We start from the raw sequence: 27,621 nt of genomic DNA, 5'->3' as shown, positions 1-27,621 counted from the left end.
TTCAGAGATCCAGGTATAATACTATACCATTGTCTCTCAGGTAACAGGTAACAATGACCCAAGTGCATTATTTTTCCTTTGTTACATTTTTCTTCCTCTTCTAATGTCCTTGCTTGTCTCAAGGTAAGTCAGAAGAGCTTCCCCTGTATGAGTTAAAGCAAGTGGGGGGAAAAGGCCTATTGATTTTAGCATCTCTGACTGCCTTGTGTCTTACATGGAAATTTCAAATTCCTTTCAAATAGTGACACTAGACAGGAATGCTATCCTATCTGACTTCTCAGGAGATGATTCTTCTCATGACTAAAATAAATCAGTGTTTATTATAGAAGGTATACTATTGGATACTCAACCAAACTAGAAATCAGCATATTTCTATCTCCAGGACCTAGAAAATAATTAGCAGAAACTATAATGGAGTAATTGAATTAGAATAGAATTGCCAGATAATTGTAAGTTAATTAATCCTTCTCTGTGGCTCTGGATTTTATCATTTTAACATTTTTTTCTTGGTTTCTTGGTTCTAATGGTTTTACAATTTACATTTACACTTCCATTCCTTTTCACAACTTAAGAGCAACAGTTTATAAGAGACATCTAAGATGAAATGAGTTATCTGTAACTTCTGATGAACTGATAGGTCCCTCTCATCCAATATATCAGATAAAATGATTCCCAACTCTCTCCCTCCCCCTTCCTCATTTCATAGAATAGCTTACCTTGTCCCCTGGAATACCTGGGAAACCAATTATTCCTCTGAGCCCTGGAGGCCCTGGGAGGCCCGGGGGGCCTGGAAGCCCTGGAGGTCCACTCTTGCCAGGTTCTCCTCTTTGTAATCCAGGTAGCCCATCTCTTCCTGGAAATCCTTTTGTTCCTGGGATTCCAAGACTCCCTTTATCTCCTAAAGACACACAAAGAATTTAGAATGTTCAAGTACTAGATCACCAGAATTAGAGCTGGAAGAGACCTTAAAAATCACCTAGTCAGTCAATCAACAAATACTGATCAAGTGCTAAGCACTGAAAATATAAAGAAAGGGAGGAAATTTACCTGCCATCACAGAATTCACAAGCTAGTAGGGGAGGCAACTTACAGACAAAGTTGTACAAACAAGATATAGTTGTACAAATCAAAGGTCATCAACAAAGAGAACACGGGAGGTTGGGAAAAGACTTCCTGGAGAAGGTGAGATTTTAGTTGGGACTTGAAGGAAACCAGGGAAGCAAGGAGACAGAGATGAAGAGGGACAGCGTTCCAAGCATGGTGAATAGGCAACAAAAGCTTGTTGACTGACTAACTGACTTCCTGAGCCTCAGTTTTCTCATCTGTAAAAAGAGAGGCTTGGACTAGGTAATCTGTGAAGTCTCTTGCAGCTGCAGCTCACATTTTTTGAGGAGATCAAAATTGAATCCCTCATTTTTCAGAAAAAATTGAAACCTCGGAAAATGGAGTGACTTGATTGTTAATGGCAGAACTGAGACTCTTGGGGATCTTTTTTTTGCCTGGCATCCCACTGTTTCTTAAGCATTCAGTGCAATATTAAGCTTCAGAAGCTAAAGGATAATTTGGCCCTCTGACTGACTTCCACGGGAATTACCCACACCCATCAAAGTCTACGTAATTGCTACCTGCTCATTTTAACACCAGCTCCAAAAGGTGTACATGAAAGGAATCAAGACAAGGAAGCTGATGGACACATTTGGAATGAGTGCCCATGCCTCCTCATCAACTCCAGTTCTGAATTTCCCAAACTGTAAGTGCATATGGATTTTAGGAGAGAAAATTGTCAGGTAAGTTTTAAGAATAGAGAAATAGAGCAATAAGAAAATGTCACTTGGTTAATGACCATTTATTTTCATAAAAACTTGGCCCTCCTGGATTCAGCAATAATACCAACATCACTTGAGAATAGTTATGAACTCCATTTCTCTGGTTGGCCATGCATAGAAATATTAGGATATTTGCCAAGGTGAAGTAAATGAACTTATCTTTCTTACCTTTTTCTCCTGGGAATCCATATCTACCAGGTGGTCCAAGATCACCTTTTTCTCCCTTTCTTGAAACTATGGAAATATCCCCTTGATCTCCTGGATAGCCTTTTTCTCCTTAAACATCAATAAAATTCACAAGTAAATAAATATACATGATCTTTAACTCACAACATTTTATTCCTCTCCAATCATGTGCCCATTACTAACTACAATGATCATATTTATTAGTTTGTTTCATTTAGTTTTACATATTTGCACTGGAAAAGGGGAAATTGCTACTTTTATTATAATAGTTTGGAAATAGTTTTTCAACAGCCAGTAGACTTGCAAAAATTCTGTTTGGTCTGTAAAATCTCAATTTTCCTGGCTCACATTTACTAATTCCACGTCGTCTTCCTAGTCATTTTCATCATCCTGTTTTCCTTATCACTGGGCTACAAGAACGGTTGCTTAATTGTGTCCAGCAAAATACACCCTGGAGTTCCCCATAAACACAGATTCCCATGACGACCAAACAAAAAAGAGAGGAGAAAGGAGCAGCAGTGTAGAAACCTGGTTTTCATTAAGCATGCCCTGAGAATGAACCAGGGCTTGTCTTCTTGGTAGGAAATGCACTAAAACTTAGGCTAAAGAGTGACTTTTTGTCTCCTTGATATTGTGTAGGTGAATTACTGGCTAATAAAACAGAAAATAATAGTCAATCTAAACAACTAAAATGGAATAGTAATTTAAAATCAAATATTTGTTTTGTTTTTCAATTGCGTCTGACTCTGTGACTCCATCTGGGGTCTTCTTGGCAAAGAGACTGGACTAGTTTGCCATTTCCTTCTCCAGCTTGCTTTACAGATGAGGAAACTGAGGCAAACAGGATTAAGTGACTTGCTTAGGGACACATAACTGGATTTGAACTCAAGAAGAAGAGTTTTTCTGACTCCAGGCCAGTTCTCTATGCACACTAGCACCATTTAGCTGCCCAAAATTAAACATATAATTAATAAAATAAACTCATTTCCAAGATTATTTCTAGGAACTATCTCATATCTTTCTCTCAATATTGGGGATAAAATCAGATGAATATGAAATCCTCAAAGGTGGTGAATTCTCCACCAGCTTCAAGTTTAGTATTGTTCCCCAAATTACTGTGTTAACTGGGAAATATTTAATGAAGTAAAAATATAACATAAATATTGTCAATTTGTGATTTTCTAAAATTAGACAACTATGAAATCCTCCAAGTGTTAGACTCTCCACCAGCTGCAAGCTCAGTGTGGTCTCCCAAATTATCATGTAACTGGGAAATATTTAATGAAGTAAATAAAAATATAATCCCAACATAAACTCAATTTGTGATTTTCTAAAATCAGATGAATATGAAATCCTCAAAGTGTCAGACTCTCCACCAGCTGCAAGTCCAGTATGGTTCCCCAAATTGCCATATAATTGGAAAATATTTAATGAAGTAAACAAAAATACAATATAACATAGATCATTCCAACTTGTTATTTTCTAAAATCAGACAAATATGAAATTCTCAAAGGTGTCAGGCTCCCCATCAGTTGCAAGTACAGTGTGGTTCTCCAAATTACCATGTAATTGGGAAATGCTTAATAAAGTATATAAAAATACAATACAATATAGATCACGTGAACTTAGGGTTTTCTAAAATCAGATAAATAAGAAATCTTTAAAGTGTCAGACTCTCCATCAGCTGCAAGCCCAGTGTGGTTCCTCCAAATTACCATGTAACTGGGAGATGTTTAACGAAGTAAATAAAAAAATACAACATAAACAATGTCAATTTGTGATTTTCTAAAGAAATATGCAGCCACATATATTGATATACTGTAACCTATTTAACATATAAAGATACTTGCCATCTGGGGGAGGGGGTAGAGGGAGGGAGGGGAAAAATCGGAACAAAAGTGAGTGCAAGGGATAATGCTGTAAAAAATTACCCTGGAATGGGTCATGTCAATAAAAAGTTTAAAAAAATTAAAAAATTAAAAAAAAAGAAATATGCAGGGATCCATTTTTATATGAGTTTGACCCCATTGCCTAAGCTAGTCTATCAAATGTGAAAATTAAATAATTAATGATTTCAAATAGGTGTAGACTGAGGCCCAGAAAAGTTAGGTAGCCAGCCCATGCTCACACAGTAAGGTCAGAGGTGAGAAATAAGTTCTTATTCTAAGCTCAGCCCTCTGCCACCTTTTATAGAATATTTGAACTAAAATGATAAAAGCTACTTCTAAAAATAAAGATGATGAGGGTACTGGCTTTGGAAATAGAAGTCTTCAGTGCAAATCTTGCTTCAGATGCCTACTAGCCATGTGACTGAATAAATCACTTATTCTTTTGAACCTCAAGTTCCTCATTTATAAAATGGGAATGATCACTTCTACTTATAGGACTCTCACGAGGATTAAGTGAAATAATATAATGTAAATGCACTTTGGAAACATTAAAGAATTATAAACACGTTGGCTATTATTGTCTGTAGTTATATGTAAGAAGACAGGTACATAAAGAGAATGTTTAAAATTCAGGCAAGAAATTCTGAAATAAAAGTAAAATAAGGAATCATGGAGAAAACCAAAGATTAAGAGTCAATTCTGATGAATTTAAATGGGGAATGAACTTATGATGTAAGGGTATGGACTGTGATGAGGAAACTCCACCCAGATTGACTGCATTTACTGCTACAACTCATCAAGTTGTTGAAAGCACAGAGAGATTGTGTGCTGCCCAAGATCACACAGCCAGCATTTGTCAAAGGAGGCACTTGAACTCGGGCCTTCCTAGTTTTGAGAGAAAAGAGACTGAAAATATTAATTAAAACATTTACCTTTAGAGCCCGGCTCTCCTGGTTCTCCTGGAAAGCCAGAAAGACCCTCTTCTCCCGGGTCACCCTTTCTACCTGGAAGTCCGATTTGTCCTTTCCTTCCTCGCTCTCCTGGAAAACCTGGGATACCTGGCAGGCCTTGGGCCCCTGAGAGTGTTCCGTGGAATGCAAAAAAAAAAAAAAAAAACAAACATGGATTTTATGGAAGGATTTTTGAGAAATCATATAATAGCCAAAAGAATGGGGGGATAACTTGAGCAGATAACAAAGAATGAATTACAAGTACGAGTTAATTTGGTTAGACTCAAAACAGAGATAGCTGGCTTGAACTTCATAATCACAAGCAAAGAGAGTCATTTTTCCACAAGAAATTTAGACCAAAAGGCCATTTATGTGCCCATAACAAGGTGATCTCCTTAAGAACAGTGGCCATACTGATGCATTTTCTCACATCCCTAGTGCTTAGCACACTACTTCTTAAACAAAAGTTCAGTGACCATTCAAAGGTTCCCTACTGACGTTCATGGAATCTTTGATCTACTTTGTTTTTCCAAGCTGGGATGTGTCATTCCTTTTTAGTCCTTTCAGGACGAGGTATTTGGTCCCAGAGACTCACAATATTAGAGTCAGATTTAATGCTAAGACTACTGAATTCTCTCAACAATGGGAGATGAAAACTCCCTGCTCAAGCAATCCACCAGCTTCAGGCTCCCTGGCAGAAATAAACTTAATCATACCTCGTCCTGACTTTTCCTAATTATACAGAAAGACATTGTAAAAAAAAAAAAAAAAAAAAAAAAACACCAGATATAGATCTCTTTATTTCTAGAGATCTTGGACAATATTCTTTGAAAGCCATTTTCATTCTGGTGCAAGTTAGAATCACTTGGTTACATAATGCGTTTTAAGAAGAGGAAAGGGCAGCGGGGTTTCTTATCCATGTTTATTTCCCATTTCTCCTATCCTGCTTCCAACACTACCAAACCCACTGCAATAAATAAAGACTATGGTATAATTAATTTGGCTATAGTTCTTTATTGCCCACAAACCACATATGAAATTTTTATGTCAAATTCTGGTTCCAACACTCATAATAAGGGAGATCATCACCCTCACTCCAGTATTGCTGAAGGAACCTTATTCCATGAGCTTAAACCCAAGTCATCCTTTGACCTAGAAGTGTCCCTAGTACATTCTGAGTATCCTAAAGTCTCATATTACATTCACATAAATAATGAGGAGATAAAACTGTGGGAAAAGGAAAGGAGGGAAGAGAAAGGGAATGGTATACCAAATCTAAAAAAAAAAAAAAAATTTGATTCCAATGGGAATGAAAAAAATGTGAGATTTGGGGATAGAATTCAAAATCACTGTTAGCTATTTATAAAATCTAAAAATTGAAGAAAATAAATAAAACCTACCTTTTAGGCCTGGAGCACCTGGTGAGCCATTATCTCCATAGTGACCGGGATCCCCTTGTGGTCCTGGGGGTCCAGGTGAGCCTGGAAGTCCTGGGGTTCCTGGAAGGCCTTTCATTCCAGCTGGCCCAGGAGGACCTCTGTCTCCTTGATGACCTTTCAAGCCATCAAACCCTGATTAAAAAGCACAGCCTGATCAAATTTATAAGACTACTGAATAATAACAGACTTAATTTTCTTTTATGTTATATGTAAGCAGAAGAGATTACAATACACCTTAAATTATGCATCTACAACTATGAAAAAGGGATAAGGGAATTCTCCTAGGCTAAATGCCAAAGATCCTAATCATTTGATAAGTATTGATAGCATGAGCTGACTTTGCTGATCCAAAGAACAAAATCCACAATCAAAATGATATTGTTCAGAGACAGCAAACAAAGATTAAGAAGAGGAGAATTTGAAAGAGGGAAAGAAAATTGCACAGGAGGAACAATGAGCTATTCACAATGGGTGCTTGACAATAACTGAAAACTAAAAAAGAAAAAAACTTTCCAATTGCTTCCTCAATGGCTATAGGGAGGGTAAGGTGGTCTTGTATCACATAAAATCTCAAGAGAGCATTGTAGAAATTTGAACAACATCATGGATCAGAAAGTTCATAGCACTAGTCATAGGATTTAAAGAAATTGAAGAGACCTTAACAATCATCTCATCTAAGCTTCTCGTTTTACAGATGTGGAAACTGAGACCTGAAGAGGTGAAATCACGTGCCTGAAATCACACTGACAAGTAGTAGCTGAGACCTAGTTTTGAATTCATGATTCTGGCCCCTAATACCAGTACTCAGTCCACTATATCATATTATGCTTTCCATGAGCCTTAAACTACCAATTCATCCATCATGGTGGATAGGTTATTATAGAATTGAGTCTTGGAAGATATAGCAAAATCCTGATTAGTGAAAATAATAAATCCAACAAAGTGGTCACATGTGTGCAAATATCTACTATTTTAAGTTATAATTACATTAAATATGGTAAATGGTTCAAGCTTAATGGAAACACATAGTGTAAATTTGAGTGATGTGACCACTTCATGGAATTCATTATTTGTACTAATCGTGACTAGGTTGGAGATAGACTAAATATTCTTCCAGTCCCCAATATAACATATATATCTCTAACATGGGAATACATATAAATTAATAGATATATGATAAAAAGATATATTTTAGCACAATACAAGTCCTTTGAGAGCAGGGAGTATCACCCTTTTGTGTTTGGGCTTGATACATGATAGATGCTTAAGAAATGCCTGCAAATTTATTGTTGTTTTGATTTATGGAGGGACTTTATTTTCTCATGTAAAATGAGATGGCCAGCCCAGTCTGAATTCTATATATGCTTTATTGTAGTATTATCACTCTTTGGAATAGTTTCTGCTTTGAAAGACATTCTTAAGTCTGCTTAGCCTCTCTGACACTTTTTTTAAACTCGTATTTCTTTTCTCTGCCCAAATTCTATCTAATCCCATGATCCCAGTATTTCCATTTTATCCACATTGTGGGATGATTGTTTCAGCACATTTCCCCTCTGGAATTATAGCACTGGCAAAGGGAAGAAGGAAATGAAATTGTATTCTGAATTGGTCCATTATAAAATATTTTAGATATAGAATGATGAAGATTGTGAATCTTAAAGGGAAGAAATCATGTTTACTTAAAAAAAAAAAATCTCCTACAATGCCTAGAACAAGGTTGTAGGTACTCAGTAACTCTTTGTTGTTGGATTTATGGAAGATGGAAAATCACCATGAATATTGGCCACCTGTCTGTATCTTAAGAAGGGAATGTGACTCAGGGAAGAAGTAGTTCACTAGAGACAGCAACTGAGCTCACCGTTATATATTAGATCACCTCTGCTCCAGTAAATATGAGTATACTTCTGTCTTAGCAGTTACATGTGATAAAAGCAGCTAAAGAAGAAATTCAGGAAGGGAATATTAGGGAGATATTTCTCCCTCCAACAGAGCACTTTGCTAAGGTTCTCCTAGGATGAAACAGGTAAAAGTGTTCAGAGATTTTAACATATGGCTTTTATTAAATTGCAGCTAGTGAATAGGATACCAAGCCTGGCCAGGGATACTCATCTTCCTGGGTTCAAATCTGGCTTCAGACACTTACTAGTTGTGAAATCCTAAGCAAATCACTTAATCCTATTTGCCTCAGTTTCCTCATTTGTAAAATGTGCTGGAGAAGGAAATGGCATATCACTGCAGTATCTTTGCCAAGAAAACCCCAAATGGTGTTGTGAAGAGTCAGACATGACTGAAAAATGATTCAAAAGAAACAATATATACTCGATTTTGTATTATTATTCTATTTTAGTTGCTTAGGAGGACTATTATTTTCTTTTTTATTAGCTAGTGAGTTACCTACATACCTATTAATGAGACAAGAAAAAAAAAAAAGACAGACTTGTGAAATAGTACAATGAAGACAGTATTTACTAATGATATGAATATCAAGAATATGGTTAATAGAAATTTTCAGTGAATTTGGAAGATCTATTATTGGGCATCTAGCGCTAATAAGGAATATACATAAGGATGCAAAAAGGCTCCTTATTATATTTTCAGCATATTTACATTTCAGAAATCGGCAAATACTAGAAATCTGTATTGTTTTGTTAATTGTCTAGACTGGATAGAGTAATAGAGAGAATGGTAATAATAAAAGGTATTTAGCTTCACCCACTGTTGCCCAGTTTATCAGGCCCTTAGAGACGAAATCCCAAATTACTGAAAGAACTGGCAGAACCATATCAATACAGAAATCATTGTCAATGACTTTGACACCATGGCAAAATGGAGATATTATTGCAGGTCTAGAGACAGACAAACATTGGCCCTATTTTCAAAAAAGTGTTGAAAGTATAATCTGCAAAGTATACCTTTGATTCTTGGCAAAATTCTAGATGGTATTATTGAAGGGGTGGTTAGTGAGCATTTAAAAAAGGAAGCTGAGGTCATATAAGAAAGAATAAACTTCATCATGAACAAAACATGTCAGAATAATCTCATTTCCCTTTTCCAGGACTTATGGATCAAGTAAATGCTATGGATAATACAATGGCCATATATTTTAGCAAAGCACTAAATAATCTCCCTTGTGGTCAAAATGAAGAATTATAGGTTAGGTGACAGCACAGATGCATAGGTGGATTTGCAGCTGGTTGCATGGCCAGATCCACAGAATCGTTATTAATGGTTCCATATTCGTTTGAAATAACGTTTCTAGTGGGTTATCCCAGGGTCCTGTGTTTTATCCTATGATATTTAACACTTTTTTAAAAACAATGATTAGATGGAAGGGCGGATGACATGCTGAACTTGGAATAAGGAAGAGCTGAATTCAGATCCAAAAGGTAATTATTTTAGTAGCTGTGTGCCCATGGACAAGCCACATAATTTCTCTGAACCTCAGTTTCTTCATCTGTCAAGTAGGAATAATAATGCCCATAATCCCTAATTCCCAGAATCATTATGAGGATCAAATGAGAAACAAATGTATAAAAAGGACTTATTAAACTTTAGGGAGCTAGATAAATGCCACTTATCTCATTCTCATGTTGTTTAATGATGATCATATAGAAACAATTCTGGCATAAATTTTTATCCCGTGGGCTATTGCTCTAGTAAATGAAATGGCTTCTTTGTGTAATTGAATAAAAGTACTGGGAAGTCAGCGAATTTTATGGGAGCTCACTAAGAGAATCTTTGGGACAGATCCAATAGCAGACAGGGAGATTACTTCCACTAGATTTTTGAAGTTTGAAATCTTTTCATTCCATATACTTTGGAGATTTAGAGAATTTGATATGTCAACACATATATTAAAATGTGAAACTTCCATGAATCTCTGTTGTTACTGTTATTATCAACATTATTGTCAGATTTTCAGATGACTTGAAGTTCCTAAAAATAACTAACACATTGGATATCAGAAACCCAGAGGTCTTACACGGATAGAACATTGGACTAAATCTATCAAAATTAAATTTAATATGGCCAACTGTAAAATTTCACATGAATTCAAAAAAATCAACTTCATAAGTCCAAGGTAGGTGAAAATAATAAGTCATCTCAAAGTTATAAAGGTTTTAATGAACTACAAGGTAAAATATATAGAGATATAGATATATCTATGTCAGTCTATCATTTATCTCTCTATCCATCATTCATCTATCAATTGCATGACATGGCAGCCAGAAAGGAGAATGTGACTTTGGGCTCTTTTGATAATCAGTGTCTGGAATGAGGAAGGTGACCATCCAAATGAGCTCTGATCTAATAAGGTTACAATTGCAGTATTGTACTCTATACTCTAGCAATATATCTGCTCAGTTCTGGATCCACATTTTAAGAAGAACATTGATAATTTGGGGATTCAACTGAGAAATGGTGACTAGAATGGGGAACGACTTTGAGGAAAAGAAAGAACAGGGCAACTTTTTCCTGGAGAGAAGAACTAGAGAGCACATAATGGTCCTCAAATATATAAATGGCTTGAATGTGGAAGAAGGGTCAGATTATTTCTGCTTGATCCCAAGAGATAGAACTAGAAACAGTAGTTGAGAGTTTCAGAGAGGCAGATTTGGACAAAATACAAAGGGAAAATTTGCTAATAATTTAAGCTATCCAGAGTAAAATGGGCTACCTCAAGAAATGGTGGGTTTTTCCTCACTGAAGGTTTTCAAGCAAAAATCGAATAACCACTGTATCACAGAAGGGATTCTTATTCACATATCACTTGAATTACTTGGTCTCTGAAGTAACTTTCACCTCTTATATTCTGTGATTTTAGTATTCACTTGAATTTTGTTTTAGGTTATAGGCTTTCCCTGTCTCCCTCATCCCCAGCACTGATTTTCTAGAATCTCCAACAAAGATTTCAGTTGCCTTCAATTCAAATTTTCTATGGCAAGGTGCCACTTCTAGTTAGTAAACAAATGTAATCAGGACATCTGTCCTTTTGATCAGTAAATGAGTAAAGGGTACCTAGAGGAAAAAGTAAGGAGAAGAAGCACATAAAGCAGGAATTTGTTCAAGTCAATTCTATAAATATTTGTTAAGTTCCACCATGGTCAAGGTATTTCCTTAGGAAAGCGATCTCGAGGAGCTGATAATAAAAAAAAAAAAAAAAAACTGGAAGAAATATATAACCCAATAATTGCGATACAATGCTGATTGTGATGTTTGTGAAGGAAAGCTCAGGAACAGTGTTATGAGAAACCTGAATCTGTTTGGTGCAGGTTCAAGGGAAGAGCCAAGGAAGGATTCTTAGAAAAGGGAGCCCCTACACATGAATGTACACAGAAGAAGCAAATAATAGGAGAACTAAGGTTGGAAAACAGTGTATGAAAGAAAATAATGTGAAAGGTAATTAGGATGCATAGATTTGAGAGAAAGCAGGAAGAGAACAAGGGACAGAGATGAATCCAGTTTATCTATTTCATCACTGTGACCATGTCCAAGTCTACTTATCAAATTCTGTTGTCATAAATATTTCTTAATTTATCACTTCAAAACCCAAATGATGCAAAGAGGGCCTCCCAGCAGGGCCTCTCCATCTAACTTCTTGCTGACATTCACTTACCTGGAATGCCTGGTGATCCAGGGAGTCCAGGTTGCCCTGGCAACCCTGGAACACCTCGGCATCCATGGCCTGGCAAACCTGGGTTACCAGGAGGTCCAGCATTCCCTTTTCTGCCTTGAATTCCTTTAATGCCTGGGAATCCTGGAACACCAGTTGCCCCTGAAATGAAACAATGCTTCTCATTACATAAAATTCTTCATGTTAATGAATATCAAAATACTATATCCCCGAAGTCTGCTGTTACTTTGCTATTATTACTATGTACCTTTGGGAAATTACCTGTCTGGGTCTCAACCTACTCTTCCACAAAATGGGGATCATAACACCAGTAATTTCTAACTCACAAGGTTGTGCTACAAATGAGATAATGTATGCAAAAAATAATAACTAGCCTTTGTCCTGTGCTTGGTGTATGTATTAGGTTTTGGCTACAAGGTACTCAGTGAAAATAATTGTCCTTAGTCTTTATCCCTATCTTTCAGCAGCTATGAAAGGCAATACTTTTGTCTTATTTCACCTTGTATTAGACCTTTTCTACAATCTTGCTACATCTTGTCACATCCCCATTACACTGTCTCATGCCTTCTTCCTTCTCTTAGTACTTCTTCTCAAGTAGTCTTTCTTAATTAGAATAGAAATTCTCCGGGGGCAGAGATTGTCTTAATTTTGTTTGTCCAAAGTTTAGTAAAGTGTCTGGCACATGGAAAGCACTTAATAAATGCTTTATCTAATCAAATCTATTTTAAAGTCATTTATCTATAGAAGCAAATTTAGAAAAATGTTGAGTATTACTATATCTCTCCAAGGATAAGCTGTTCTGGCAAAAGTTTTAATCAATAGATTACTCAAATCTATAGATTATCCAATATGTTGAAGGACAAATGTCCTCTTATGCTCAAAATTCCATCCCCATCACCCCTATCCCCACCCCCATTACCACCACCACCATCAGAAAAATGTTATGTACCTGTAGCTCCAGGAAATCCTGGATCCCCTCTGAGCCCTTTAAGCCCAGGCAATCCTGGAGGGCCCATCTTTCCTGGAAGCCCCGGTGGTCCATAAACAGAATCACCTGGCATTCCTTTTTGGCCATTGATTCCTGGTAACCCTGGAGGGCCTGGAGGACCAACAGGGGTCGACCCCTTTATACCTTCAGGACCTGATTCTCCAGGGTCACCTCGAAGACCTATTTAATAAAAGTGTTACATAGTAAAACATAATGAATTAACATATTGTGATAAAAATAAAGATCCTTCAAAATTATTTGCATTTTCTGAAAATGTGCACTTGTTCATTAGATGATGTTTTTCTCTTCAATATATTCAGGCAAGGAATTTATACATTTTGCTCTCTAGTAAGAATTATATTTCTCTGTTCTGTTTCATCCTCTGTTGACCTCTCCCTGGATGATTTTTTAAAATCTTAAATGAACAAAGAATTCTTTTCATATTTAATATTTCGGATAGAAAGAATTTTGGTAATTATGTCCTTATTCCAATCTAGCAGAACTTAACACAGAGTCAGTATTTCATATCATTTTAAAAACCCTAATATGTTAAAATTTGCTTTCACATAATTATTGATCTATATTCCCAAAGAAAGAAAGGAAAAAAACTTCTTGACTTACCAGGTGGTCCCGGTATTCCTGATATTCCTGATTTGCCTTGTTGGCCTTTCTGTCCATCAAATCCAGGTTGCCCAGCTTCACCTGGGGGCCCTGGAAATCCCTTCGGACCTAAAGAAAAACCAACAATGACCTTTCTAAGGAAAAAAGAAAGCCCCAGAGTAAACCCTAGGAACATTTTTTCCTACGTACAATATTATATACTAGTAGATAATAAGACTTTTTATTTCTAGAGATTAAAAATTTTGGCTAATCTTTTCCTATCATTTTTTATTAGAGGTGTCAAACTAAGAGTATTGGGAAATGTTTAACAAAATAAATAAAAATATAATACAACTAAGATATGGTAAATTGTATCTTTCTAAGTCAATATAAGGCCCACAAGGATCCTGCCTATTTGAAATCAACACCATTAAGCTAGAGGTATACATGTTTTCCCAGTGAATCACCTTTGATAAAACCATATAACAAAGAACTCAAATTCAGTGCCTTTATTAAAGATCTCACTATATGAAACCTTTCATCACATCTTCCTATGCACAATCTTCAGCTTAAATAAAATATACTTTTCCTTTCCAGAGCATCTCCCTTATGAGAGAGAAAAAAGGGAGTTGGCGGCAGGTATTTTATTGATTGGGGAAACATCTGTGAAGGATAAGTCTGTCTGGGAAACTGATGTCAAACTTCTTTAGTGAATCAGAACATAGAGTTAAATCCTCAAATCCCCTGCTGGCAGGGATTGTGCTTTGTGCATGTTGTGATTAATGATGGGCAACTATCTCTACCAAAAATGGATTGTAAATTCTGGCTTATGCTTTGAGTAGGGGGAGTCTCAAAGAAGAACAACCATCACCACAAAAAATCAATTGCTGTTCATTTCACTCAGGGATAAGCTCCCATAAAGATGGTTGTTTTTGTTTTCATTTCATCATAATAGAAGTGCCCCAGCTCCATGTTTACATGACAACCCAGTAATCAGTTAGAAAATGAAAAATTTGGGCAGTCATTCGAGAAATTGTGTTGTCTACAGGACACTAAACAATTGGTGTGATCAGTCTTTTCGTAGATTGAATGGGCTATTTGTTTTAGAACTACCCGGGTATGGCCTGAGAATCAAAGAGCAGAACAATATGGCGTCAACCTTTCCACTTCCTTTCAGGATCTGTCTATGGTGAGAAAGGCCAAATTCAAGGGCTACATTTGTGTCTATAGAAAGAAAAAAAAACTTGGGAGGTCTGACTAATTTTAGGAAGAAAAAAAAAGACAAACAAAAAAAAATTCAGGAGATATATATATCCATATAGATATATAGATATCATGTAGGCTTGGCAATCTCACTTCCACGGCATCAACTGACAGCTTTTTTCAGGTAACTATGAAATCTCTATTTCTAAGTCTCTTTCCTCATAATTAGACCTTCATCATCATTTCAAATAGGTGGCACAGTGGGTATAGTATTGGATTTGGAATCTGGAAAACCCATGACTCTGAATCTTGCCCAACACACTTGTTACTATTATAACCTTCCATGAGTCACTTAACTTCTCTCTGCCTCAGTATCCCTACCTGCAAAATAGGGATAATGATAGCTTTCTCAAAGGATTATTGTGCATATCAAATGAGATAACATATGTAAAGCCCTTTGCAAAAGGCAAAGTGCTATATAAATGCTAGCTATTATTCAGTCCTCATAGTACCTAGAAAGGTACTTCAAAGGCAGCATAAACTAAATCAAACCCATTAGCTTTTTCTTTAAATTTATGTTCTGACTTCACTGATGATTTCTTTAAAATCAGACCTGTGCTTTGTATTGGTATAGAGGAACACCCCTTGAGGAAATTGCTTTAATTGATACTAATCTGTACCCCTTCTAGAATTTATAATCTTGAAGGATTGCCAGGGGAACCAAGAGATTAAATGACCTTTCCGAGGTCACACAGCTATTATATGCAAGAGATGGGCTTGTGAACTCAGATCTTTCTGGCATTAAGGTCATTTCTCTATCTACTATCTAATGTTCTATTCATTATGTGCCACTCGTTGCCCTGGGATTAGAGAGTCAATTCTAGATCCTGTGTTTTTTTGACAGCCAGTATTTTAGTCAGTCTCTCATTCCACTAGATTTCTTCTATCTGCTATATCCCATTGCCTTTCAGGTCCTTAGTGAATGTTAGCACTGACTCGATGGAAAGAAGAAAAAAATCACTTCAACTGAACCATGATCTAATCAATCAACAAGCATTTGTTAAGTGCATATTATATACCAAGCACTGAAGGATCTGAAGGTCAATCCAAGTATCTTTTTTTATGGCTGAATTTTTTTGAACAGCTTTAGTAGAAGGAATGAGGCTCTTAGAAAAGCAGGATAGCAAAAAGCTACTTGTAAATAAGAGCAGCTGGATGGCATAGTAAATAGAGTGCAAGATTTGGAGACAGGAGGACCTGACAACTTATCAGCTGTGTGATCCTGGACAAGTCATAATTCTTTTGTCTCAGTTTCCTCATCTGTAAAATGAGCTAGAGAAGAAAATTTACAAACACACCAGTATCTTTGCCAGGAAAATCCCAAATGGGGTCATGGAGGGTCAGACATAACTTAAAATGACTGAACAATAACACTTATAAATTTATAGAAAATGAACAGCTATTTTGAAATTCTCAAGTCATAGGGACAATCATTGAGTCTGTAAATAAAGCTTGTCACTATTGTGAAGAGAATTTAGTCCAACATTTTTTCATAGGACCACAGATTTAGACCTGGAGGAAGTGTTAGAGGCCATCTTGTCAAATCCCCTTTTGAGGAAACAGATATAGAGATGTTATATGACTATGCAAAGTCATACAGCTATATGGTGTCAGAAGAGGGATTCCAACATGAGTCTGTCAGATTCCCAGTGTGATTCTATAAACCCTGTGCCAAAAAGCCTCCCTTTGGAACTGCTACACAATAACCTTGTATATTCTCATTGTTCCTGTCAAAATACTATTAGGGGATGCCTTATTTTCCAGAGCTAAGACCCAGCTAGCAAGCTGTGTCCTGAGCTTAGCATAACAACAATCCTTTGTGCTCACCCTCTGGATGAACAAATCCCCACAGCAAAATCCCCAAACTGTTTCACATAATTATTGTGTTGCTTCAAGATGAACCAGATGAACCCCAAGCTCAGAGATATACCTACAGTCTAGTCATATAATCTTGCTATGAATCAAACTTGTCACATTGTCGCTATTAGCCCTCATTGTCAGGGCTACAGCTACCTGCATAGCCATTGATATAAGTATTGAGATTTGTCCACACTAAAGCAGGTCCCCCAACTTGGGGGATGAAACAATGGCACATATGTCAAGGAGTTTCCCTCTTTGCTTGCAAGCCTTTTCCCTCACTATAGAAAATTAGCTTCTGTTTAGTCTCTGCACAGTAGTTCTTGCCTACTCTGTTTGTTCAGTTTTGAGCTCTGTAGACCAAGAAGTTCAATTTAGTTGACATTCCTTATTATTATTTTTTAAATCCTTGTTGGGAACATGGATATTAATGAGTGATATGCTGATAAATGTTTAACAAATAGCTCTCCAAATTTTTTTTAAAGTATACTTAACAATTTACTATCTTATTTGTTTACTTTATATTATTAACATTTCCCCATTCACTTTCTTAAGTTTACAGAGCCAACAAAACAATAAACGAATCCTTGATTTACAGCATTTGCCAGTTTCACAAAATTTAACAACTGTATCTCTGGAGTCAGTATCAGCTGGCTTCAGGATACCACTGATGGATACTGATGCCCATTTTAAAGACTCCAAAAATACATTCCCTATTGCCCTTCCAGGAGCTTAGATATAGCCATAAGTTGTTTAGGTATTTTCTAAGCTGTTTAAAGTTGGCCATGTATTCTCCTTATTTTTATGTCAGCAAGATGACTTGCTTCCAAGTGATGTACTTACCTGGAGCACCTGGAATCCCTGGAGCTCCAGGGCTCCCTGGATAGGGGGAAGGACAAGGATAGGTGTCACCTGCAGGGAAAGAAAACAGACATTTTCAAATACTGGGTGTTTGGGAAAAAATCCAAGTGGCTCTGTTATTGAAATATTAAAGTTGATGTCAGTGAATGACTGAAATTCTTTCATGTATAGCCAGGCTACATGGGAAGCCGAAGGGGAAAATAATTCCAGATTTGAAAGGAACCTTCAACTTGCTTAAGTGGTTTGAGGGCAGAGTCTTTGACACTGAGTTCGAGAACATGCTGGCTAGAAATCTGATTTTTCATGATCAAAACATTTACAGACTCACTAGGGAAAGGTTAGAAGTGTTTTATGACAAGCAGCATGAAATATTTCTCTCCTTCCCTGGTGCCTATAAATATTCTTTTAAGGAATACATGTGTTTGTAATAACAGATTTTTAATATAGCATCATCCAAAGCTCTGATAAGATGTGGTGTGTTTTAGAACGAGTTCTGGATCAGCAATCCAGAGACTTGAATTCTCATACCAGTTCTGATACTAGCTAACTGTGGGATTTCCATCTGGTCATTTTGATTTTCTCCATATGCAAAAGGAGGTTGGATTACATAATTTCTAAGGTACCCTTTCAGCTTTGATATTCACAGTATCACAGGTTTGGAATTAGGCCTTAAGTCTATTAAGTCCAACATCCCATTTTACAGATAAGGAAAGATAAGGCCTGGAGAAGTTAAGTGATTTGTTTAAATTCATGGAGATAACAGTGATTTGTTTAAATTCATAGAGATAACAAGGGGCAAGGTTGGAATTCTAAGCAAGATCCTCTGATTTCAAATCCAATGCTCTCTCCAACTAAATTGAAATTATGGGAGAAGTCAGTAAATTAGTATGCCATGGTGATTCCAGAATCAATGATCTCTCCATCACAGTAAAAATAATACAATATGATGGAGTACCCTGCCAAGTCAAGATATTTTACTGTATGGGGATAAAGAAAATATAAGATGCCAAATTTGGGTGGCTTCCAGATCTTTATTCCTTAGAACTTTAAATGATAGCAAGCTATTGCCAATATAAATAAACTCCAATTTTAAAAAAAAAATATCCCCTGAAAACCTGGAGGGGGAAGAATGAGAATTTTAAAAAATAATAATAATACAAATAATAAAATGAAAAACAATAATATCTGTAGAAAAAGTACTCTTTTTCTAGCCCCTACCTTAATGTTTCCAGTATTTTGATCCAAAGGTCTGAGGTCATTTCAGCACTAATCTTTATAATTTACATAAATGCCAAAGTCTATATTCAAATGGCCTTGTTTTTTCACCATTAGAAGGTCTCTGAATGACTTCCTGGATGACAGTCAGATAAATTTCAGATGAAATATTACAATCTGTGATTAGAACACATAGAAATATCTCAAAGTATTATATAGATGAGAGAATAACATTCCGAAATCTCAGATTTTCTTTAATTTTAAAATATTCAGGTTATTTAGATAAAAAAAGAATGAAAAAAAAAAAGCCATTTGAATCTATCAAAGATCACCCAAAAAAAAAAAAAACAAAACAAAACTGGTTGTTTTTTTTTCAAATTTGTCCCATGAATTGGTTGTGATTTCTTATTTTCATTGTTAATTATTATTCTGCCATGACATTCTTGAATGTCTTTTTTGGAACTTTAATTCTAAACCTCTGTCTGTCACTACTCCTAGAATGACTCAGTTCTTTGGGGAATAAGGTCACCCATCAGCTTTTGACTTTTTTCCACATGTCAATATTTAAATTTACCTTTCTGACCCTTGGAACCTGCTGCTCCCTTCACACCAGGGTGACCAGGATTCCCTGGTCCACCTCTCACCCCTTCTGGGCCAGGAAATCCCAGTCCTGGAGGCCCCATTGGTCCCATTCTCCCAGGAGATCCAGGCGCTCCAGGAGATCCTTCTGCACCTGGAATTGCTCCGCCACGACTGCCCTGGGAATATTTCCATCATGAGTCAGTTCAATCACTTTTTTGGTAATGTCCCAATTAGTTCAAAAATACTTATTACATAAATTTGCATCTTGATTTAATTTAATCAGAACAACTTTCTGCACAACTGTATTCAAGCCCAATATTCAAAGTCTGGCTCTATGCAAGACTGAAATTGTCTCTAAACCATCAGTTTAATCACATCTGGTTTAGGAGAAAGGATAACTCAGTTGACAACTGGTTTTCATCAGCTCATTTTGAAATAAATTAAAGTTGAATAATGACTGCCAGAGGACTTTATTATTGATTTGTAATAATATTTTAGTTTAACTATTAAAATGATAATACTATCATATATATTAATCTTTATGGTTTTGAGATCATGTTCCCATCAATTGTCCCAGTAATATTAGATTAGGCATTGATAGTCCTACTTTACAGAGTTGGAAATTGAGATTTCACCTCATACTCATCAGATTGGCAAAGATGATTTTTTTTAAAAAATGGATACAGACTATGGACTGTTGGAGAGGTTGTGGGAAGCAGATCCAATAACACAATGTTTGTGAAGTTGTAAAATGTTCCACCCTTTCTGAAAATCAAACCAATATTATGAGAGAAGCCTTTAAACTATTTGTACTCAGCTGTTAAACATATAATATCCTCAAAGAGGTCACTATTCTTTGGATTTCACAGAAATGTCAAGGCATATATTCAAATCACTTAGCTTTTAAATGACTTTCTGGGTGATAGGTAAGTTTCAGATGAAATATTAGTTATTTATGATTAGAATACCCAGCAATACCCCAAAGAATCATTTAAAAGAGAGACTAGCATCCTGAAATTTCAGAAAGAAAGTTATATATATAACAAAATATTCAAAGTATCGCTCTTTGTGGCAGTGAATATTGGAAAGAAATTAAGTGACTACTGCTGGAAGGGTATCTGAACAAATTATACAATTGCATAGGAATGTAATGGAAAATGGTGATGTCGTAGGAAATTGTGAATATAAGAATTCAGAAAAACACATAAATATTTAACTAAAGTTATAGAGATTAAAGAAAACATAGCTGAGAGAACAATATAAATGACTGTAAAAACATAAATTGTAATACTCAAGAGTAGCATAATGGACAATTTCAGTCCTAGAAAAAAGATAAATATATTTTCTCCTTTTCAGTAAAAAAGTAGAGGCTATAGATATAAAACACAGCACATGCCATTAGATCAACTTGCTGTGTTATTTGGCTTTCCTTTGTTATAAGGAAGGGCATAATGAAATCAGGGAGATAAAGTTGTTAAAGAGATTGTTTAAAAGTTATTGAAAATAAAAAAGTAACAATAAAACCATTTTCTTCAGTTTTCAGTGTCTTCCTATTGTCTCTAGGATAAAATAGCAACTATTCACTTAGACCATTAAAACCCTTCACAGTCTGGCTCCATCTTTCCTTCTGTAACGGATCCCTTTTTCAGTCCACCTAAATTTGTCAACTGCATTATCTCATAAATCATGAAAACCTTCCATAGAAACCCCTATGCAAAATAATCCCTATAGAAATTGTTCTTTAAAATCCTTTCAATAGGAGCTGAAGACTCAAAAGACCATATTAAGTCAAGACAAACTTAAAATCCATCCATAAACAGACAATAACAAAGAAAGCTTTTTTTACTTTTCATTTTCTTCTGACTTTAAGCTTCTCAACTTTGAGGACAAAATAGAGGCATGTGTTAGTGAGTAAAAATGTATATTTACATCACTCTAACTTTGTGTAACTCAATATTGAAGGCACCTTTCCATAAAATCATATTGCTATGGTGAAGTGATCTTTCCTCCCTTTCTTCTACTGAGCAAAACAAAGGCAAAATCCTAACTCTGGGGAGACTCTTTCTGATAGGAAGAGCCTATGTATGAAAAAGAATTAATGTGCTTGCTCTGTATTTTAATTAAGAAAAAGGTGGGGTTTTTTGCCTTTTCAATTAAATTAGCATCCCCCATGGTACAAAAAAAAGTATTTATTTCTACCAATCATTAAGATAAATTGATTTCTTATTGAGTATTTTGTCAGTGAATACTAGTACATAATGATTTCAATATGATCTAATAATCATATGAGTTTAATTAGGAAAACATTTGTATTAGAATATGTATATTTATTTATGCCTTGCTCCTATTAATATGCCCCCAAGAATTTCTGGTCATCATTAACTATGTATTCCTAAGACTTCAGGGTCCTTCTCTATATCTTATATAGGACCACTGAGCACTTAATCACGCCTCAAAATATTCTTCTAATAAATTTGGTATCAAATAGACATTTTGTGACTAGGTTATCTCATTTTTCTGATGTGATTGACTTGCCCATTAGTTTAGAAAGCATTCACTACTAAATGTTGGGGGGAAGTATTCTAATCACTCCTGTTTCTAAACATCTACAGTTTTCCAGGTTTATTTCACATCAGAACTTTTCATGTTTCTATATTTAGGCAAACTAGATTTCTTACTTTCCTTGAGAACTCAGCATTCCATCTCCTTTCTTCATCCTTTGAAAAAGGGTTATCCATCACACTTGGTGTCCCATTCTTTCCTGACTTCTTTCTCTTGGAATCCTTAGCTTCCCACAAGTTTCAATTGAGGCATCTAAATGAAATCTCTTTTGATCTCCCTAGGTCATGTTCACTCTGTCCCATTAGCTTTGTGTTTATTTGTCTTATATGTTATATTTCCAAGTAGAATGTAAGCTCTTTGAAGGTAGGAATTATTTTATGTTTTAGTCTTTGTGTGATCCCCAGTACTAATAGAACAGATACTCGAAATAAAATGTTTGTCGAAATGAATTTTTAATTGAATTTTTCTACTATCAAATAAAGAAATTCCAAGCAATTTTCATATTTTCCACCCACATTCTTTTGCCTGTTCCTCACTATAACTAAAGACAAGCCTTTGTAAGTTAGTTGACTAGTATTTGGGATTCTGTTTATATCCATGGAAAACAGTGACAGTTGCTTCCAGGGATTGAACCCATGACCTTGACTTCATTCACGTCATTTGCCAACAAAATGGGCTAAGCAGCCACAAGCTACAGTCAATGAAAGCTTTGTGGATGAAAGGGCCACACAGGGGAATGAATACAAGGGCAATTCTGCTGAGAAAGTGGGCAGTAAAGACTGTTATAAATGAATTGCCAGTCATGGTTTCAAACCATTTCTCATTTAGTGATTTATTTGAAAATTATGCATCCTTATATAATGATGAATTGAAAAATCACCCTCATAGGTTTACAACATATGAACTTACATTATTTATTTACTATTCAGCAAACTACCAAGAAGAAAGTTCACTTGTGATCACGTAAGCTAAGAAAATAAAGTAATGGAAAAAGTTTCACATACTGGGAGACCTGGCTCGCCTCTTTTTCCATACAGTCCATTCTGACCAGGAACGCCTTCCTGCCCTGGATATCCAGGAGGCCCATCATGACCCTTTTCTCCTTTTCTTCCTGGGAAAAGAAACAAAGAATACTCCAACCTTTAAATTAGTAATGGGTAAAATGAAAAACAGAAGAACAAGTCTGTGTTATAATTTTTTTTCCTCATTTGACTTAAGTTCTACATTTTCTTCTGCCAAAACAAATCTTTATCAGTTTGAGACCCATAGAATGGAACATTGGGATTTTTGAAAACCTTACCTGAACTAGTTACTAAGTTAAAAAATTGTTGCTAATTACCAGTGTATCAAAACAGCTGTGAAATTGTGGCAAGAACAATCATTTAGAGACCTCGACTTAAATTCCCATTTTGGAACTTAGTAACTCCATGACTTTAAAAAAAGTCACAATCTCTCTGGACTGCAGTTCCCTCATGGTAAATTAGGGATAATAATCTTCTGCTACCTATCTCACATCATGGATTGAATTAGATGCTATCAATTGCTATGTAGGGATATTATTGCTTGTTTTTCTTTTTTATGGTCTGATATTGAGATCTAAATCTCAGCAAACTGATTTAGTTTTTTTCTAGTCCCTTTTAACCCTTTCCTCCACCAGCTAATTTACCCATACTCTATCTTGTTCCCTCCAAGAACCACATTTTTGATCCTTGGTCATTGGCGCTATTACCTGTCCTTCTCAGGTAATGTTTCAAAACTAAACTCCATTCTCCTTTCTCCCTTTTCTGTCAAATTTTTTTTTCTCATTTAGCAGTCCCTTTTGGAAAGCAAAATCTTGAATTCATTCACTCTAAGTTCAATGTTTTTTTTTTCCCTCTTTCATGGACAGCTGGGCTTTAACAGGGGATGCCTAAAGGTACAATGTATAAACCCAAAGAAATGAATTTCTAATGATAGACTTTCACATATCACAACAGATATGAGGTTGAAACAAAAGAATGGTAAAGACAGATATAGGCAGATACATGTATCTCTCTGGCCATAAGTAAAGCTGGTAAAGAAATATTATTTGGTCTGGGTGATAGGGGGAAAGTCTTTATTCAAAGCTTCTTAAACTGTGGATCATGACTTCATATAGGAACTGAAAATAAAAGTCATGAAATTATGATCATCACCAGGAGATATTTGATCTGTATACCCATTTTATATATCTGAAAACCTGGGATCGTGTAAAAATTTCTTAAGTTAAAAAGGGTCATGAGTGGGAAAAGGTTAAGAAGTCCTGATCCATACAACCTATTCCCATCTTCTTAAGGTATCTTAGAATACATCAAGGACTCACAAAAGAAGAAGGGCACAAATAAAGGATCAACATCAATATAGAAAAAAAAATAAGGATAAAATGGAAGAAGAGACAGTAAGAAAGGATAGGGAATGATCAGAGAAATGTGAAATCAGCTGAAGGAAAGGATGGGCTTTGGAGGAGTAAATTACTTTTGTCAAAAGAAGAGAAAGGACAACCCAGGAGCAAAAAAGCAAGGGACAGGGTTAATCAGGCCTAGCTAAACATTTCAGCTCCAGGGGAAAAAGAAACCCTGAAGAAGCAGAAACAGGACCCCCAACAAGCTTGCGCCAATAAACCAAGAGGAAACTTCATTCTCACAAAGGAAAAACACATTCTCTACAAACTCTGACATTAATGAATGGGTAAGATTTCATTTGTTTCTGACACTGTGGGCACAACAGAAAGACTGTGGGACTTGGGGTCGCATGGTCTTGATTTGAATCCTACCTCAGCCTTGCCAGCTATGTGATTATGGTGATGAACTTCTTTTCTTAAAGATTCTAATTTAATAATTATATTAAAGAAATAATATATTTATATATAATATAAAAATTATATTAAAGAAACATAATTCTATGCACATATCTGTATATTACACACCTATACACGTATATATTCACATATACTTTACAAGGCTATTTTAATGATAAAATGAGATAATATAGGTAAAGTACTCAAAATATGTAAATGTGAGCTTATTGTTACATATATATATATATGATATGGATTGTATCTTTCATATTATAATGTAGAAAGTATTCGTATCTCCTAACCCCAGCTTTAAAATGCTTTCCTGTCACACTTAATAAATGCCAGGCATGGAAAAAGGAAACTTTCCATCAATCTCCAGTTCAGCAAAATGAGGATTCAAATGCTGAACAAATATTTATTTTGGCTAGTGAAAGAATTGAGTCGGGAGAACTCACCATATACCCCAAGATTGTGAGGAAGCCAGTATATAGTTTTAGAGATCGCGACTATCCTAATTACTATGAAAAGTTATTTATAGTCATAAGGGAGCCCTAGGAGATGAAGAACAGAAAGAGGTTTTGATAATTTTCTTATAACAGCACCCCCCATGAAAGTCATCATTGTCCATAAGCATGTATTGAAGACTTCCTCAATGGATGGAGCTGTGCTAAAGTTTGACTTATCCATGAAAGGAATGAAGGTGCAGATGAATCACACAAAATTTGAAAGGTGGTTGATTCATGCATTATTTTCAAAGTGATAGAAAGTGTTTAAAAATGGATTTACCTTTAATTCTTGCTATAACCATATCACCCTTTTCTCCTTTAGGACCAGTTAGCCCCGAGGTACCAGGTATTCCCTTTTGAGAAAAAGAAAAAGTGAGTTTATAGATAAAAAGCAAACAATGGCTTCCATTGATGCTTCAGAGTTAACACCCAGCCAAAAAACAACAAATGATTATTAAGTGCTTATTATTAAATATCAGTGCTAAACACTGGGGATTCAAAAACAAAAAAGAAAAGTCTCAGCCCTGAAGGAGTTTTCATTCTATTAGGGCTTATAACATAGAAATAAGTAGTTTTTGGGGGAAAGAAATCAATTCCATCTTGAATGTGTAAAGTTTGAAATACCTGTGGATGTCATCTTAGAAATATAGAAGTTATATGGAAATAGAAGAGAGAGAGAATAGAATCTGAAAATAATCTGCAGAGAAATGTGAATGGAAATCCATGGAAGCCAATAAAATCATTGATAAAGAAGGTGTGAAAAGAGAAGATAACTTAGGAAAAAATCTTGGGCTATACTCATAGGTAGGGGGTAGAATATGGATCATGAATCAGCAAAAAAGAGAGAAGAAACAATAAGTCAAACAGGAGGAAAAACAAAAAGGGAGCAGAGAGAGTCATGAAAACCCAAGAGAGAACATCCTGGGAAATAAAAAGGTTCAATTGCATCAAACATTACCAGGAGGTCAAGAAGGATGAAGAATGAAAAAAGGTCATTAGTGATTAAAAATCACTGGTAATTTTGGAGAGAGTAACTTCATTTAAGTGATGATATAGGAAGACAGATTTCAAGAGATTGGGAAATGAGTAAGAGGAGAATTGCAGGCATAATATAGATACCTTTTTCTAGAAATTTGGCTGAAGATGCTTAGCGATCCAGAAAGATAGTTTGAAGGGAGGCAGGGTATAGTAAAAGATTGCTAAAAACAGGGGAGATCTGGGCCTGCTTATAGACTGCAGCGAAGAAACCAGTAGACAAGGAGAGATTAGTAGAGTGGAGGAATGAAGAGAGGAAATAGCATGGGATGGGATCCAAAATATCAGCCTGAAAGTTGGCAGAGATCAGAGTAACACAGAAGAGAAGAGGGAATTATACTTTGGGGTTTCGAGATATATGGTACGGGAAAAGAGGAAGCACATAAAATGAGTCTGTTTTCTTTGTAACATAAGAAGCTGATTACTCTGCTGATAGTATAAGGGTAGGGTGATCTGAAAGGAGATGGGAAATTTTAGAACAGTTACCAAAGACAATTTGAGAGGAAATCAATTAGGGAAGAATAACAGGATTTCCTCATTACATTTAGGACCCAGTTGAAATTAAATAACATGCATGATGACTTCTTTAGCACCAATCAAAAGTGTATGTAGAATTGTGGAAGAGGCAGGATACTCCATGATCAGAGTGTGGCAAGGCACGTGTGTCAATAGGGCAAGGGGAGAACACTGCAAGACTAGAGTGTTTAATTATAGAGTTAAAATTGGGAAGAGGAGAAAGTGACGTCTGAGAAAGGGATGAGAGAAAACTGGCATTATACTGAAGTATGAAGGGACTACATGGAACAATGAAAAAAAAAATGAGAGGAGAGGGAGAAATGGAATGACAAGGTTATAATTAGAATTTCTAGTTTTTGATCATGGAACTCCCTCTAGAGGCTAACTAGGGTGACAACATCTCCAATCTCATCAATCTTCAGTATTATTTCACTTTTCTAGAGATTGGTTTTCTAGAAATTTCTAACATTCTAACCTCACTCTAATTGTGTCTCTTAGATCTCAACAACTCCCATGGGTTCGATGATCACTTCTGTGCAAATCACTCTCATATCTATACAACCAGCACCTGTTTATCCCTTGAATTCTTGTACTGAATCTCCCAATGCCGATATAACAACCTCAAACTCAACATGTCCTCAACAGTTGAGCTCTCTCTCCTAAATCTTGCCATCCTCTCAACTATCTTTTCAGAACTTTCTTTTTCACAGAACTTCCCTTTACATTTGCTGGGGTAAAGTTAAACTAGATTGCTAATTGTGAATTCACAGAGGCTCTTCCTTCATGCCAGAGGAGTACATCCTTCAAGGCTCAGCACAGAAGCCACACTCTCTACAAACCCTTCCATGATTTCCTCCAGAAAAAAAAATATTCTCTCTTTTCTTAATTTCCAGTTG

The 27,621-nt window shown here is 35.8% G+C and overlaps 1 protein-coding gene across 2 annotated transcripts in view; it reads right to left on the bottom strand.

The window, feature by feature from the left end:
* COL4A4 (collagen type IV alpha 4 chain) overlaps positions 1–27,621 on the bottom strand; it is a 132,315-nt gene that overhangs the window by 46,546 nt on the left and 58,148 nt on the right. For both annotated transcript variants that reach the window (XM_051983438.1, XM_051983437.1), the window contains exons 23-33: positions 25,455–25,527; positions 22,858–22,964; positions 19,284–19,467; positions 17,477–17,545; positions 13,535–13,642; positions 12,875–13,093; positions 11,908–12,066; positions 6,252–6,422; positions 4,834–4,977; positions 1,995–2,102; positions 717–898 (exon numbers count right to left, since the gene is read on the bottom strand). In XM_051983438.1, coding sequence (XP_051839398.1) covers positions 717–898; positions 1,995–2,102; positions 4,834–4,977; positions 6,252–6,422; positions 11,908–12,066; positions 12,875–13,093; positions 13,535–13,642; positions 17,477–17,545; positions 19,284–19,467; positions 22,858–22,964; positions 25,455–25,527 — 1,524 coding nt within the window. The remainder of the gene's footprint in view (positions 1–716; positions 899–1,994; positions 2,103–4,833; positions 4,978–6,251; positions 6,423–11,907; positions 12,067–12,874; positions 13,094–13,534; positions 13,643–17,476; positions 17,546–19,283; positions 19,468–22,857; positions 22,965–25,454; positions 25,528–27,621) is intronic.

The sequence above is a fragment of the Antechinus flavipes genome, chromosome 3 (assembly GCF_016432865.1).
Source record: "Antechinus flavipes isolate AdamAnt ecotype Samford, QLD, Australia chromosome 3, AdamAnt_v2, whole genome shotgun sequence".
Classification (NCBI taxonomy): domain Eukaryota; kingdom Metazoa; phylum Chordata; class Mammalia; order Dasyuromorphia; family Dasyuridae; genus Antechinus; species Antechinus flavipes.
Note: the sequence above shows the minus strand (reverse complement) of the source record. Positions and strands in the feature narration are given on the sequence as shown.